The sequence below is a fragment of the Venturia canescens genome, chromosome 11, assembly GCF_019457755.1.
Source record: "Venturia canescens isolate UGA chromosome 11, ASM1945775v1, whole genome shotgun sequence".
NCBI lineage: Eukaryota > Metazoa > Arthropoda > Insecta > Hymenoptera > Ichneumonidae > Venturia > Venturia canescens.
In genome coordinates, this window is record NC_057431.1 from 10102033 (window position 1) to 10118038 (window position 16006).

Consider the following 16006-nt stretch of genomic DNA (forward strand, 5'->3'; position numbering starts at 1 on the left):
ATTTCACCTGTTGAATAGCAAAAAAAAATCGGATTCGCCCGATTTAATTTGACGGTCGTTAAGCCTCGATGTTTTTTTCTAGAATATTGCACCTCGAAATACTAGCATGTCCTGGGAAGGGGCTTGGCCGGTGACGCGTCGTATAAACTTGCCAAAAGCCACGTGCCAGAAGCACCGAAACCAGAAAGCAACGGTGATCCCCGAAGTACGGAATTTTCATTGATCGATAAAACAATGAAAATCCACGAAATCTCGAGACGAAAATGAAAAAAGGAAATATCGGACGAGTGTTTGTTGCAAAATTCTTGAATTCAATCGTCGAAAATGGAAATAAATAATTCACTAAAATACACATAATAATGGGATTTTTATTATTTTTCATTGAAACTCGTCGCTTCGTAAGTTTCGAGGCTTTTGGCAAGCTGCATTTTTCCTCTTGTTTTCCTCCAAATTTCATGATTTTCGGTGATTTACCGTTCACTACGTTTAAATTCAACGCTATACGAAGACGAGAGCCAATCGAGAAGGGAAATCTCGCCAGGTCACTTTCCATTCGACGGCAGAGCGTAGAAGCTCCGAAAAGTCCAACGTCAGTGTCTTTCGGACGAACGTCCATCTGTTTTTTGTTTCTTTCTGTGTGCGGGTGCTCGCGTGGCGTGTGTGTGTCTGGGTGCCAAATTAACGGGAGAAACTGCACTCGGCTCCGTCCAACTCGCTTTCGTTACTTGCTAATGACCCCTTAAGTCGTGCCAGCGCCCTCTCTTTCTTCTCTCTCCCTCTCTCTTCTTCCGAAATCGCCAATTTCGAGTTTTTCTCACTTCCGGAGACATTTTATCTCAGCGCTCTCAACAGAATTAAACCTTAAAGTCAAAATCGATGTTGAGGCCTTAGGCCGCTCTAGAGGCCGAAAAAAATAGGCTTTTTGGGAATTTTTTTTCAGAAATACTACAAATTAAATCGAGATAACGGAAACGTGATTTTATTATTCATATCAGTGACTGCTTACAATAATTTTTTTTAAACGATTTAGTGCAAAATGGCTGCTGTGCAGCGTTTTTGCGATGGCTCAACTTTTCAAGTTGGCCGGACTCATAACTCCGGCAATTTTCAACCGATTAACTTGAAATTTTGAAAATATCTTGAATAATACATTGTCTATGGAAGTACGTAGGATTTTTGCGATATACTGATTTTTGGCCAAATGGCGCCCTTCTAAAGTGGAAAGTGCAGATCTTGAGAAACTTGAGAACCGAAGAATTTTCAGATAATTGTTAATAACGAATGAACTACGCAATATAAAAAAAAAAAAATCCTACGTACTTCCATAGACAATGTATTTTTCAAGATATTCTGAAAATTTCAAGTTAATCGGTTGAAAATTGCCTGAGTTATGAGTCCGGCCAACTTGAAAAGTTGAGCCATCGCAAAAACGCTGCACAGCCGCCATTTTGCACTAAATCGTTTCAAAAAAATTATTGTAAGCAGTCACTGATATGAATAATAAAATCACGTTTCCGTTATCTCGATTTAATTTGTAGTATTTCTGAAAAAAAATTTCCAAAAAGCCTTTTTTTTTCGGCCTCTAGAGTGGCCTAAGGCCTTAAAACTCATTTTTCGACGAAGAAAGACGAGAAGCGAGCGAGCGAACATTCGTCGCTTCCGTCCCTTTCAAAAGGTCGAAGAAAGTTGACGATTTTAACGAAACTTTTGAAAAAACTCATCATTTTCTGGAGAGAGATTGAGGGAGGGAAAAAGTGGGGGGCCAGTGGCGAACGATCGCGTCGAAAAAAGCGCGTTGAAGGGGCACGAAAGGGCAGGGTTCGAGGGGGCTGAGGTAGAGAAACTCGAAGAAATCGTAAAATTAAAAGATCGTAGATTAATTGAAAAAGAGGGAAATTAAAACAACACAAACACGAGAAAACTGGCCCTTCTTGAGTAGCTGAAATACAGAATGGAAAAGCCCCATGAAAACGATAAAAGAGAAAGAAAAACCGAGAAAAAAACGAGCGAAACTGACGCAGGGTCGAAAGAGGCTGGCATTCACGATCAAGCAGAAGATGAAGATTATTCAGGAGATCGAGAGAGGCAAGAGCAAGAGCGACGTTGCCCGGGAGTTGGGCTTGGCGAGCAGCACAGTTGCGACCATCTGGAAGAACCGCGTGAGCATCGCCGAGAGCTGGAGGAACCGGGACATCATGCAAACACCGGAAAGTATGGGGGCGCCGGAAGCCGGCGGAGAGGTACCAGGAGCAGCGATCCCTGGACAGCAAAACGTGAAAAAATCGAGTCTCCCGACGGGCCTGCCGGTCAACGCGATCGGTACGAACGTCGCCCCGAGCCTGGTCCCGCCGATCGTCCCACTAGTCACGCCCACCATCGTCACGATCACTTTGCCCACGCCGCCGTCGGCCTCGCCACCCTCCAATGTCGCTAATTCCTCCGGCGGAACCGCCGGCCAAATATCGAGTTCCGGGCCGAAGCCAAACTCCAACCTTCCGGTCGACGCTTCCGTCAACGCGAACGCCGTCGCCGTCGCCGTCGCCGCCAACCCTCCGATCAACCTCGCCAATATCAACGCTATTTTACCCAGCCAAGAACAAGAACAACTTCTCGTGGAGAACAACATCCAGCAGGCTCAGACCCAAACGCAAAATCAGGAACTGCTGGAGGTAAGATGACGCCACCAACAACCCCCACCCCCTGAGACACCACCCTCAAAATACCCCCAAAACGATACCCCGACACCACCCTCTCTTGCCCCACGATCTCACTCGCCAAATTCTGATCGTACGACCGTCAGAAATCACCTACCAAATACACCCCAGACGCTTATCGACACTGTTACAGATTTCTCCTCCAATTTCTCACTCTCGATCGCAACCCCCTTAACGTCCACCGGTTCCTGGTCCTCCGACACACTTTTGCCTCGGAATTATTCTCTTAGTAACTTGCTTCCGGAGGCTCGAGACTACTCGTGCTTTCGTTCATTCGCTTGAGGTACTATTGGATCGATAGCTCGACCAAAAATTATATCTGATCGGAATTTCCGTACTTCGTTATGCAATAAAAATCTTGAGAAATTCAACAACATTTGGAAAGCTATGAACAACGATTATCAATAATAATATTGCCCGAAGGTTAATTAAACATTTTTTGAACAATTGATTATTCAATAATTTTGCGGTGACTTATTGTTTTTTTTTAGGAAATCAAATGTGTGCATTTTTCCAAATGCTCAGGAATTTTTTCAGAATTTTCCTCGATTTTTGAAATTTCTTGATAAAATTTTGATAAAAGTTTTGAAAAATTTGAATTTTGGATATGTTTTGGAAGACATATTTACCAACAGTTTTGAAAAGTCTCAAGGTTACTGGATCAAAAATGCACAAATAGAGCGACTTGAAAAATTTTAAAGAGAGAATTTCAAAAATCCACGAAAATTCTGAAAAAAAATCATGAGCATTCAGCAAAATGCGCACATTCGATTCGTAAAAAAAACAAGGGTTTACTGTAAAATTGTTAAAAAATCATTTATTTAAACAATTTATTAATAACTTTTGGGATATATTATTGTTGATAATTGTAGTTCATATATAACTTTCCAAATGTTTTGCTGAATTTTTTCAGATTTTTATTGCATCACGAAGTACGGAAATTCCGATCAGATACAATTTATCGGCTGGGCTATCCATCCAGTAACACCTTAATGGACTTTATTTTCGGTAGCTTTTTCTTCTATGAAGAATTGCCAAATGGCTTGTCAAGAATTTTCAAATCGATGGCTCTGCATTTTCCGACGAATTGCAACAATTCCTTTCCATTTTTTCCATTCGTTTATTTGAATTTTAATAATCTTTGGAAATGTTGAAACTTTTTAAATCGATCCTTTGAATTTTTAATAATTTAAATCGATGTGTTTTAATTTTTATCATTTTTTGAATACTTAAATCGAAATTTTAACATTTGTACCGAATCGTTGATTTTTGGTTCAACTTTTTCCACCAACTTCTTTGAATTTTGAATAATTTAAATCGATCTTTTTAAATTTTTGCAATTTTTTGAGTCCTTAAACCGAAGCTTCCATATTTTTATCAAATGGTCAAGTTTTTTGAGTATTTTTCGAGTACTGTCACAGCAGAAAAACCGTTGAAACGTCAAAATATCGGAAATCCAAAAAATGGATAAACTCAACGAGCGATTTCATCGTCATGGTGTCAATCGTTTGAATCTTGGTACGAGGAACCGGTGGCCCATTCGTGCGAGTGTGTTTGAACATGGATAAAATCGATTGCAAATCGAGCGATCGATCCTTCAATTCCGTCTGAAATTTTCCTGTCCAAAAAAAAAAAATCTCCGTCCTCACCAGGAGATATTCACCGACTGTGAGAAGATCATGAAGAAAAAACCAGACCAAATCAAATGAAACCAAAAACAAAAAAAAAAAAAGAAGCACCCAAAACGTAACCCATCCCCTGGCCACTAGAATTAGAAGAGAAAACTTAGTTGTCGTAGCTGATAATACGAGGACAAAAAAACAAACAAACTGCAACCCTTCGTCGCCCTTTGAGTGTGAAAAAAAGTTGCAAATAAGCAAACAATCGCACCATCGAGATGTGCTCGATATACGAGAAACGATTTAAAAAAACGAGCTCAATCGATGTATGGGACTCGACCAACGAAAGATTGCATTTTCATATAAATTTATTCAATTATTTATTATTTTCCATTATGAATTATTGAACGTAAGACGGTCGTGGTTGTAGTCTCAATTTTTCCCAACCCTCCACAATCAAAAAAACATTAAAAAAAAAAAAAAAAAAAAAAACGAACGAATGAAAATAATCACAAAAACGAAACCTACAGAACAGAGTCAAAAGACGAAAAAAAAAAAATAGAAAAATGGAAAAATCCTTTTAAAAAATACTCACAAATAACTGAACAAACGAAAATGTCGCAGACGAGAATAGGAGCCGAAGGAATGATCACGAAAAAGAAAAAAAAAAAACAGTGAAAAATGACAGACAAAAATTTGTTAATTTCGAACAAAAAAATGGTGAATCCAAGTGGATTTTCGTGGAACTGTAAAATATTGAAAAACCCGAAACCACCCGACACGTAGAGGGAGAGAAAGTAGAGATGGAGAACTCATTTGATTTTTAATAATGATTGAAAAAATTCGTCCACAAAACCAAATAGAAATGAAAAAATATGAATTTTTCATCACATCAAATAGAATCGAGAGTCGATAAACTAAATAAATTGCTGACCTCGCTTCCTAGGTCTTGACAACACTTGCTGGCACGTGCTCGTGTGTGCTCTCTCAGGGATCCCCAAAACTTGTATACGAACACGAGGATCACCCACGAGCACGAGAGTCCAACACACTCACACTCACACATTGACACACCAACTGCCGCAATACTATCCTGTGCCTAGCTTCTCCTGTCACTATTTATAACAGCTGGCTAATTAATGAATTAGTTTTAATTAATCATCGTTATCCAGCATGCTTGTATCTGTTCACCTGTTTTTGTCTCTCTCTCTTTCTTATTATTGATCTCTCTCCACTTATTTCAAAAAGTATATTTCAATCGTATTTACATATTTGTACGTGTTCATTTATGTGTTTACGCCCTAAGATACGCTTACACGTCGAAGCAGCTTTGTCAGAAGGGTCAAGAGGTTATAATTTTTCAAGAATTTGGAAAAACTAATAAATTTTAAAATTTCAATGGTTTTTACATTTCGATCATTTTCGAGTCCACTTTTGACTGCATTTTCTTCAAACCAGCCAATTCGCTCGAGAAAATGTTTTTTCATTCGTTTTTTGAGATCCATACTGAATGGGAATGTCGATTTTAAGGTTGAGAGCAAAATTGATGCTGTCGAAAATCATTGAATCAAAAAACGATCGAGTTGAACGCACTTTTCGCCAACTTTTCCGTTTTCCACGTTTTCTTTTTTTTTTTTTTTCCAATCGATTTTTTCAACTATTTTGAAAATGCAGCCATCCGAGTGGACAAAAAATTCTTGAAAAATGACATTTTTTTAATTCAAAGGCGATTGAAACTTTTAATCAAATGTTTGATCGAACGAAATTATTTGTACTATTTCTACTGTTCATTATCGTTGCCCCCTTTTTCTGACAATGATGTTGACGTCACAAATTTTCTTTACTAAATGTTTTGTTACTCTTTGCGATTGCTGCTCATATCCAATTCTCTCTTTTTTTTTCTCATGTCTGCTGTACAAATCAGACCAATAAGTCGAACAATTTTCAACAACTTTTAAGCCAGTTTTTTCGATGCTCTTACAAAGAAGTCGCGATCCATATTGCCGATCGATGCTCGATCCTTTGCATGCTGCTTTTTTTTATCTCATTATTGTTCATTGTTTTATTATTGTTCGAATATTTTATCGTTTATTATCGTTGGTACTTGTAATAATTCATACAAATTTTCCTCGATGAGAGAATTGAATTTTTCTTCGAATTTGAAAAAAAAAAGAACAAACAAAAAATCTCGAATTTTTATCTTTAATTTACATTTTTATCGCGATTTTTTCATGGCAATATCGATTCGTTTTAATAATCCTTTGATAATGAGATTCGTGACCGAAAAATGGTACTGTTCACCCTCGTTTTTGTAATATGAATTTTCTTCTTTTTTACAATTTTTTTCCACTTTTTCATTTATCGATATTTTCGACTGTCCTATTGTTTCTTGGCTCTTGTACCGAGGAGAGAGTATCTTCGTAATTGGAATAAAAGCACGCTCGCAAAAATGAAGGATTTTTTTCAATTTTTTCCCGTTTTTTTCGTGTGTGTGTGTATTTTATTTCTCTGTTACTTCCTAACGGCATGCGACGTCGAGATCGAGTTTCGAATTTTTTTTTGTCATTCTCTTTTTCCAACCTTCGATAAAATCACTTTTTTTTCAGTGTTTTTTCGTGTTTTTCTTACTTTGTTTTTCCCCTCGGCGGGACAAATTGACATTCAAATTTTTTTTTTAATTCTTTTTATTTTTCATTTCGGTCAATACAGTGAAATTTTTTTGTTCGTTTTTTATGTTAAAAATGAACGGAATAACCAATAAAAATCGATAAAAAAAAAGTCGAAGTCGTTGGCCTTTGTAGAGCTTTTCGATTTGAAGATTTTTTTTTTTTTTTTTTTTTTTTTTTACCAGAAGCATTCGTTTTCATTTTCGCCTCTGTTAAACTCGTCCAAATTAGATGCTTTACCTCCGAACCACACAAGGGTAGGAAGACGCGACGAAAAGTTGACGATAAAGTGATAAAAAAAAATGGATGATAAGTCACGTAGACGTACGGAAAAAAATGGAGAAACACGTTTTTTTTCCACTTTTTTTTTTTGAAAAATGTGAAAAATCATGGTGACTATCACACCAACCGAAACAAGCACGAAACTTGAATCTCTCGACCTCTCGTAGTTCGGCGCGAGCTTTTTCAGCTTACAAAGCACTCGGCACAATTTGCTTATTTTTTATTTTTTGTTTTTTTTTTTTTTAATTTTATTTTTATTTAGAGAAAATTTTTTTTTTTTTTAATATTACGATTTAATCAAGTTGGCGAATATGAAGCAATCGATTGATCGTGTGGAGCAAAATCATAGCAATTTTTTAAATTTTAAATTTTTCTTTCTCGTCGAAACCTTCGTTTCGATTCTGCTCCTTTCGTTCTACCACTTTGGTTCATGTTTGCCATCGCTTTCTCCGACTCTCACGTATAAAAAAGTTGGAAAAAATTTTTTTTTTTTTTTTTTTTTTTTTTTAAGGATGAAAGAATACAAATTTTATTAATTATTTACCACGATCGTCCAAACTCAATGTAATTTTTGAATTTTGCATTTTGCTTAATACGATTTTTTTTTTCTTCATTTTTTTTTGTTTTTCTTTCCAATCGTTGATTTCATTAAGATTTTTTAAATATTCTTATTCTTATTATTAAATTTTTTCTGTGTAAATATATCGACTTTTTTTTGAATCTTATCAAGTTACTTGATTGATACTGAGTTTGACATGTGCGCAGGCTCGGAAAAAACGACAAGAGGAGGTCGAGAAAATCCGGATGGAGGAACAACAACGAAAGCAACAGGTACGAGGCCCTTTTCAATAAATTGAAATTATTGCTGCGTATTGATTTTCTCGGTTTCTCACTCTTTTGGATCGAAAAATGAAATTTTTCCATTGGTCTTTGGAAATGAATGAATTTTATTGGAATTTTTAATTGATTGATTTTAAAAAAAAATTTCAATCTCATTTCTGAGCTTTTGACTTTCATGATTTTGTCGTTTTTCATATTTCATTGAAATTCTTATTACAGGAACGAGAACTGAAGAGACAGCAAGCAGTTATGTTGAAAGAGCAGGTCAGTTGAACCCAACGAATTTTATTCTCGTTTTTTTTTCTTTTTATACTCTCTTTTGGGAAGTTTTCAGTAGATTTTTTCGTTACGGAGTGTTTGTAGATAGTTTTTGTTTCAGCATTGTCGTTAAAAATGTCAATATCGTTCGGTGTATACGATTAATTCGATTAATTAGTTGAAAAACTTACTTTTATCGTGAAAGTGGGCGCAATTTTTTTCAATTTTTTCCTCCACTTTTTTAAAATAAAAATTACAAAACCAATTGAAGTAATCACAATGAATCGTTCATTAATTATCACGAAATTGATAAAATTAAAAAATTTGGGGACAAAAGTGCAAAAAAATCAATTTCGAATTGTCGAAAAATTTTATTTCGCCAAAATGTTCACTTTTTGTTATTATTTCGATGAAAAAAAAACTTGCGATACGAAATTGCTAGTCCAATTTGTTGCCTCTCACTTTGTTTTCTTCAATCATTTGAGATTCAAAATTTTGAACGAATTGCACTGAATTTTTGACACATTTTTTGAAAAATTATCATTTCACTCGATAAAATTAATTTTTTATCTCTCCCCACGGCCCTCTCTCTGTGTTTTGTCGAATAAAATGTGATGTTTCGTGCGTTTTGCATTAGTTTGTTTAAATAAATGGAAATGAAAGGACAAGCAATTATTTTGTGCTCGTGTAACATGGTTTTTGGTACTGGATTATTATTTTGGACATAAATGTACGGTCTTGCGGAAGAAGGAGCTTGCGTCAGTAATTTTAGTCTTTTATTAGTTGAGAATATTGGTTGTTGGGTGAAAAATGAGGTGGAAAATTGAGAAAATGAGTGAACGTCGATCTTTTATAATTTTTGTCGATTAACTTCGATTTATTTCTTCATAAAAACAATTTTTTTAGATTCCATTATTCTCGTTTGTGATCTCAACTTTTCGTAGACTTTTGCAAGTTTAAAAAATCCTTCAATATTTGTTTATTCTCATACTTCATGATTTTCCTTCACTCAAATCGTCTCCGAATTCGTATTTTTTATTTTCACTCTTTTTTCCAGTAAATGAATCTCACGACTGAATTTTTGAGATTTTCTAACGAAATATTTCCACCTCAAAATAAATTTTTTCGACAAAATTTCCCAAATTATTTCCATTTCAGTTATATTTTCGTCGATTTTACATCCCAATTACCATTCAATCTCATTTTATATCGAGTACGTTAGTTTTTTCGGCAATTTATATCCATTCGAACAACTAGTGGGCGTGAATGTATGCGCGCGTGTGTGTGTGTGGAAAGAAAGATGAAAAAAATGTTTGAGGTTTGAGCACTGGCGGACTGGATGTGTTTTGTGCTGCAGATGTACATGCAGGAGCTCAGCAAGCAGCGCGAGATGCTCTACACCGTCGAGCTGGTATGTTCCATACCCAAAAATTTAGCACGAAACTAAAGAAACAGAAAGAGTTGTTTAAAAAGGATAAAAATATCGAAGAGCAGCATAATCCTCCCACTAACCGTCACTTTTGACATTTGTATACTTATTTCTTTTTCGTCGCCACTGATGATCGAGTTTCCAAATCGATTGGACACTCGTTTCAGTCGCTTTGCAATATTCATGTATGTCAAGCTTTTACGAATCCTCGTTCAATGTCACGAAGCCAAAATCACGATTTTTTTGTCAACGAAAGAAACGTCACTGTTTGCAAAAGTTTAAATGGTTCGATCCATCGTACGATTGATCGATGATCGATCGAATTAATCGAAAATTTGATCGTTCAATATTCTCAAATTGCTTCTCGTCGGTGGTACAGTCTGGGCATTGGTAATTTGGTTTTCTTTTGGTTTTTTTCCTTCAATATATTTTTGTTATAAGTAAAATGCACGGTGTTAATATTTAGAAAATTGAAATTTGAAAAGATATTTATAAAAATCGTAGAAGCCAAATTTATCGTGAGGATTGTAGGAGTTTTTGATTTATTTATTTTTTTTTTTTTTTTTGCTATTTTTGGGATTTTACGAAATAGTTGGCGTTTGGAGTTGGCGAGGAGAAGGAGAAGTCCGGCTCGAACGAAATTTTCCACTCCCTCAAATTTCCTGGCTTTTTTCATATTAAAATATAGTTTAAAACGATGAAAGTGGCGATGAAAAATTATTTATTTTACGATCATTCGTTCAGGAACGCGAACGAAGGCGACAACACATGGCGCTCGTACGAGCTCTCGAAAATCGTCGTAAAATGGAGGAACGAGAACGAAAACGACTGGAAGCTCGCGCCGAAAGAATTGCCAATAAAGAGAAACGCGCCGAACAACGAAAAATGGAACTCGAACTCGTCGAACAGATCAGAAAACCCGTCGAAGACATGGAACTCACAGGTCAATTTTTTACAATATTTCTGCACGAAATTTTTCATTTCGATTTTTCAAATTTCAACGAATTGACAACTTTTTCACATTTTTTCACTTTCCTGCTCTCAAACAACCGGTAACCGAAAACTTCACACCGAAAAATGAATCTTTTTCATCCGTTTGTTCGCAGATCACCGACCTCTTCCGAAAATCAAACGTTTGCCGGGACTCAAACTCTCCGGACAAGCCTTCTCGGACATCGTCATGGTTTTCGAATTTTTACACAATTTTGGAGAAACCCTCGGCTTCGGTAAGGCTAAAAAAAAACACGCGAAAAAAAAAAACAAAAATCAATGGAATTGGAGTCCAAAATTGGCTGATCGACGACAGAGAGAAACGATCGAACCAAAAAAGAGTAAAATAAAATTGTCCAAAATCGGGTGGGGTTCAATGTGTCGAATAACTTAATTGTAGAACGGTCGATATTTCGAAATTTTAAAAGTTGTTATATCAGTTTGGAGAAAAATAAGTAATTCGAAATTCTTATTCCCGATCGACTATTCAGCAGATTGCGCATTTAATAAAAAATTCCTTCTTTGAATTCATGTTTACCCGAAAATATTTATTTCAATAGTTTTCATTTCGAATGCAATTTTAACAGACCATCCGAATGTCAAAAGATCATATTTTCGAATACAAAATGGAGAATTATTGTTTTACGGACATACCAGAATGTAGAGTAGGAAAAAATCGAAAGTGAATCGAAAGTAGGAAAAAGACGAAAGTCAAAATGGTGATGTTTCAAATTGGAGATCACCGGTCTGAGTAAGTGAGTGAGTGAGACGCGTGTATTTCGAGCTCCACTGCATTTCTTTATTTTGATCGATCGACTTTCTAACGTTTCGCTATTTTGACTGGTCGACTTTTTGGTGTTTCAGTATTTCAACCTCAGTAATATCTGGTCATTCGTTATTATATTTTCAAAATTGTGAATTTTCACAGTATCGCTGACTAGTAATTTATTAATCGAAAGAGTGATAGTCGAATTTTCGAAAAATCGATATTTTAGTAATCGTCCCATGGGCGATTGTTAAACTCTATTTTCGATGTAAAGGTGCTTCGAACCTTGCAGTTTCTGCTTTATTTATTTTCGGCATTGAAAGCTCTAGTCGAATCTATCCGTCTCCATATTATCATTCGAAGTTTATAAACTCGAGATTTTAGCTGTTCGAAATTTTCGTCATTCCAACATTTGATCCCCATCCCTTAAATCGATGAATTAGAAAATTGGAAACTGAAACAATAATTCTGAAAAATTGTCCCTGTCCTTGAAACTCGTGAAAGGGGATGAGAAGAAAAGAAAGCTAGAAATCGACACATTTAAGGGGAAAAATAACCGAAATTTGATTTTGAAAAATTGCAGATATGGAATCACTGCCAAGCCTGAAAAGTCTTCAGCTCGCGTTGTTGAACGACGAGGAAGCGGAGGAAGAAATGCTGTCCGTGATGACGCATCTCCTGGTGTGCGCGATCGAAGATCCAGGAATTCCTCAGCCGGCGCGTCACACGACAGGACTCGGTCAAAGTTTGCGTCAAGCTGACATAACGCACGCGAACATCAGCGAAGTCTTGCGTATTTATCTGTACGCGAATGCGACCGGGGAAGTAAAGGCTCTCACTGGAGTTTGCCTCGAGCGCGAACGCGACAAAAGATTTGCTGATCATCACCAAAACGGTGGGGATTATCAGTCCACCGGATCCGGCAAAAACGCCCAGTTTTATGAGCACCTTCACAACAACGAGACTTGGAAAATGTCCGAAAGACTTCGCGACAAACCTTTCCTCGCTCTCAATCCCACTCATAAAGCACAAATGCTCGCTTTCCTTTGCAACGAGCTTTTGCAAAACAAAGCTGTCATACGACAGATCGAAGGGAGCCTTGAGAACGTTGCACAATTGAAAAAGGAACGATTTATTCTCGACATGAAAATTCGAAAGTAAGTTTTCACCATTATTTGGCCTGAATTGCATTTTTTCAAATTTTACTTCCATTTTCAACGGTATTGCGAGCCTGAAATTGACCAGAAATTTTTTAAATCTATTGCAATGAATTAATTGACTATTAACATATTTGAGGCTGCGCCAATTACACAGCCGGAAAGTGAGAATGGAGGCGGTTGGAGTAATCATTAACAAAACTGGGGACACGATAACGATCGACAAGAAGGAAGGTGAGGAAGGAAGCGAAGGAACGAACGCAGCACCAACAGCGACAGTCGGCACGACCCCGACACCCGACGAATCGAATACTCACGACGAAACTCACGACGAGACTGAAGACATGTCCGAAAACGAGAGCGAGGGCACGCAACCCGAAGAGGTTAGTCAAAAAATAATTTTTCCCACGTGAAGTAAAGATTTATTTTAAAATGAGTGAGAAAACGACTGGAAAAGTAAATTTAATAATAACGAATGGAAAAATCGTGAAAATGAAAGGAGTAAACTTGAATGTTTGTTGCAGGAGGAAGATAAAAATTTGTCGGGCGAGGAATTGGGCAAAAAGTTGGACAAGTTGTTGAAGCAGTCGGAAGAACAATTGCAAAAACTTAATCAGTCGTCAAAGTCATTGAGGGCGCACGTTTTCGGTCAAGATCGCTATTGGCGTCGTTATTGGGAGTTGCCATGTGCGGGAGGAATATTTATCGAGGCGATGGAGAGCGCAGAGCCGGAAATTCTCGCTCTGCAAGCGGAGTTGGATGAGAAGTGGAAGGGTCGAGAGATTGAAAAAGAGACGGAGAATGCGGAGATGATAAAAGCCGAGGATAAAGTGGAGAACAAAATCGACACTGAGAATCGCGAGAACGAAGCTCCCAACGAAGTCAAACAGTCCAATAAATTCAACGAGAAAGAAAATACTGACGAAGTCAAAGCGGAGGACAAACAAAAAATCGATCACGACGAAATGAACTGCAAAAAGTCACTGCAAAATTCCCTCAATGATGAAACCACCACCAAGTCTCCGAAAATCGATATAAAAACCGAAAACAACGACAATTCGATGAGCGACGCCAAAACCAACGTCACCTCTGACGAAATAAAACAAGAAACCGAAATCGTTCCCATGGAGGTCGACCCCAAGGTCGAAGAGAACGTGAAAAAAGAACATTCGGAACATTCCCTCAAATGCGAAACTCCCAAAATCGTTGTCAAATTAATGGAAGACAAAATCATCGAAACCATGCCCAATGGCGATAAATTTAATCACATCAACAATTCCCATAACCCCAAAGAAATTAATGGCACTTTTATGACTGGTAAGTTTTTTCACCCCTCATTGCTTCAACTTCTAAAAATCTTTTTGAAAATGAGAAATTTTGTGAGGAGTTTCGAACCTTCGATAAATGAAATAATCGAATTGTATTTCGAAGAATGATAAAAATTCATCGAACTAGCGAATTTAGAGAAAACTTTTCTCAACTTTTGCCTTCGTTTCCAGCTGAGAATACAGAGCCCCATTGGTTCTCGATTCTCCCTCGCGAGACCTGCGACACGCCTGGGCCGAGTACCAAGCAAATATTCGGAATCGCCGAACCCACGGAACTGCGAATACCGATATTTCCACCGCCCGCGAGTCCGAATTACGACAGATGCGACAGTCCAGCTCCGCTCATTCTCACGCAAGAGGAGGCTGTTCAATTGGAATATTTGAAAATTCACGGTTTGCCGCCTCCTGGCGAGGCGAAACCGGTCCCAAAAGGTGAAACTTTGAATTTTCGGTCTTTTCTGACCGCTCAATCAGATGACAGTCATTCGTTTGATCGTTCGATCCAAAAATATTCATTTTCAAAATATAAACAAAAGCTTTTTCTTTGTTTTCAGATTACCGTCATGGCTGGTGGAGAATAACGGACGTCGATACGTTCCAAGAGTTGCTCGAGCATTTGCATTCTCGTGGGGTACGAGAGAAAGAACTGAAGAGAACAACGTGGGCGACGATGGAGTCATTTTTGGCGGTTACAGGAAAAATTCACGTCGATCCGGGCAACGTCGCGGCTACGGAACTGGCTGCGATGTCGACGGACGACGCCGAGTCGACAGGCATCCCGAGCCTCGATTTGCCCGAAGATTGGAGCGAGCAAGTTGCTCTCAGAGTCGACGCCCAATTGCTCGAGCAGGTCGAAGCCCTCGAGGACAAAGTTGCCAACGCGAGCATGCAAGTCAAAGGATGGAAATTGCCACCCAGAGCTGGAACGGAAGAAGCCGATGAAATCGAAAAACTCAACGAAATGGAGCAAGTCAATGCTGTCGAACAAGCCAGACAGAGGCTACTCTCCCTCGAAGCTGCCATCGAGAGAAGATATCTCAAGCCTCCATTAGGCATTTGGTGAGTTTCGGGGAAAAATCCGGATTTTTCATTCCGAGCCACTTTGCATTGAAAGTTTAGCGAAAAATGATTTTCTTCGTTTTTCCACTCGCTTAATAAACCAACAAAGAGTCCAATTTCTTTTTGCTCTCATTTCAGTACCGGAGATCCGAATTTAGCGGCCCTAAAAGCCGAGCAAGCGGCAGCAGCGAACGCGAGTTTAAATTCGTCCGATCAAGGGGGATCCTCTCTGCCACCCCAGGAAGAAACGACACCGCGGGGCTTGAACAATTGGCGAGAGGCGACTGCCCGCGCTCACACGTCCGCACAACTTGCCATGGCGCTTTATATGCTCGAGGCTAGCATCGCATGGGACAAGAGCATCATGAAGGCTGTGAGTCTAACACCAGCTAGAAACTCGATCTGCGTCAAGCTACGAAACCGCTGCGTCTCACTCAAATCTACCAATCAGTACAATCAGCTTTTGACTACTAATCAGTCCTCTGTGGGTATTCGCACTAACTCTACTAACTCGAAAAAACCAAAAACATTCTCAAAATCGACGAACGAAATACTCATTTTTGGTATTCCTACCTTAAAATTTCTATTCTCCTTTTTGCAACGACCGGAATCACCGACCTTTTTCACTCGAAACTTCGTCAATTCCATTGTTACTGAAAAAATCCAAAAATAACGAAGAAAAAATGATTTTTGTTTTCCCAATCGAAAAACCACCAACTTTTGTCTCCTCGTTGAAGAAAAATTGTTCAATCTTTCTAATTTTAATTGTCCTTTGGCTGGAAATTATGAAAATATTTAAAAGACTGAAATTCGCTTTCTAATTCGTCACGGTCTTCCAAAATTTGGCTCTCACTCTCCCTCATCTTTGTCCCATTAGATTTTCCTTCAATCTGCACTT

General features: G+C 38.0%; 1 protein-coding gene across 8 annotated transcripts in view; it reads left to right on the top strand.

Annotated features, from left to right (window-relative positions):
• Nucleotides 1–16006, top strand: part of tou (toutatis) — a 74556-nt gene that overhangs the window by 49083 nt on the left and 9467 nt on the right. For 5 of the 8 annotated variants that reach the window (XM_043432004.1, XM_043432008.1, XM_043432009.1 and 2 more), the window contains 12 exons: nucleotides 2022–2669; nucleotides 8047–8112; nucleotides 8341–8385; nucleotides 9737–9790; nucleotides 10553–10751; nucleotides 10915–11034; nucleotides 12148–12721; nucleotides 12861–13104; nucleotides 13246–14038; nucleotides 14221–14481; nucleotides 14604–15108; nucleotides 15247–15481. In XM_043432004.1, coding sequence (XP_043287939.1) covers nucleotides 2022–2669; nucleotides 8047–8112; nucleotides 8341–8385; nucleotides 9737–9790; nucleotides 10553–10751; nucleotides 10915–11034; nucleotides 12148–12721; nucleotides 12861–13104; nucleotides 13246–14038; nucleotides 14221–14481; nucleotides 14604–15108; nucleotides 15247–15481 — 3744 coding nt within the window. The remainder of the gene's footprint in view (nucleotides 1–2021; nucleotides 2670–8046; nucleotides 8113–8340; nucleotides 8386–9736; nucleotides 9791–10552; nucleotides 10752–10914; nucleotides 11035–12147; nucleotides 12722–12860; nucleotides 13105–13245; nucleotides 14039–14220; nucleotides 14482–14603; nucleotides 15109–15246; nucleotides 15482–16006) is intronic. The other 3 variants (XM_043432010.1, XM_043432011.1, XM_043432012.1) reach the window with 3 other exon arrangements.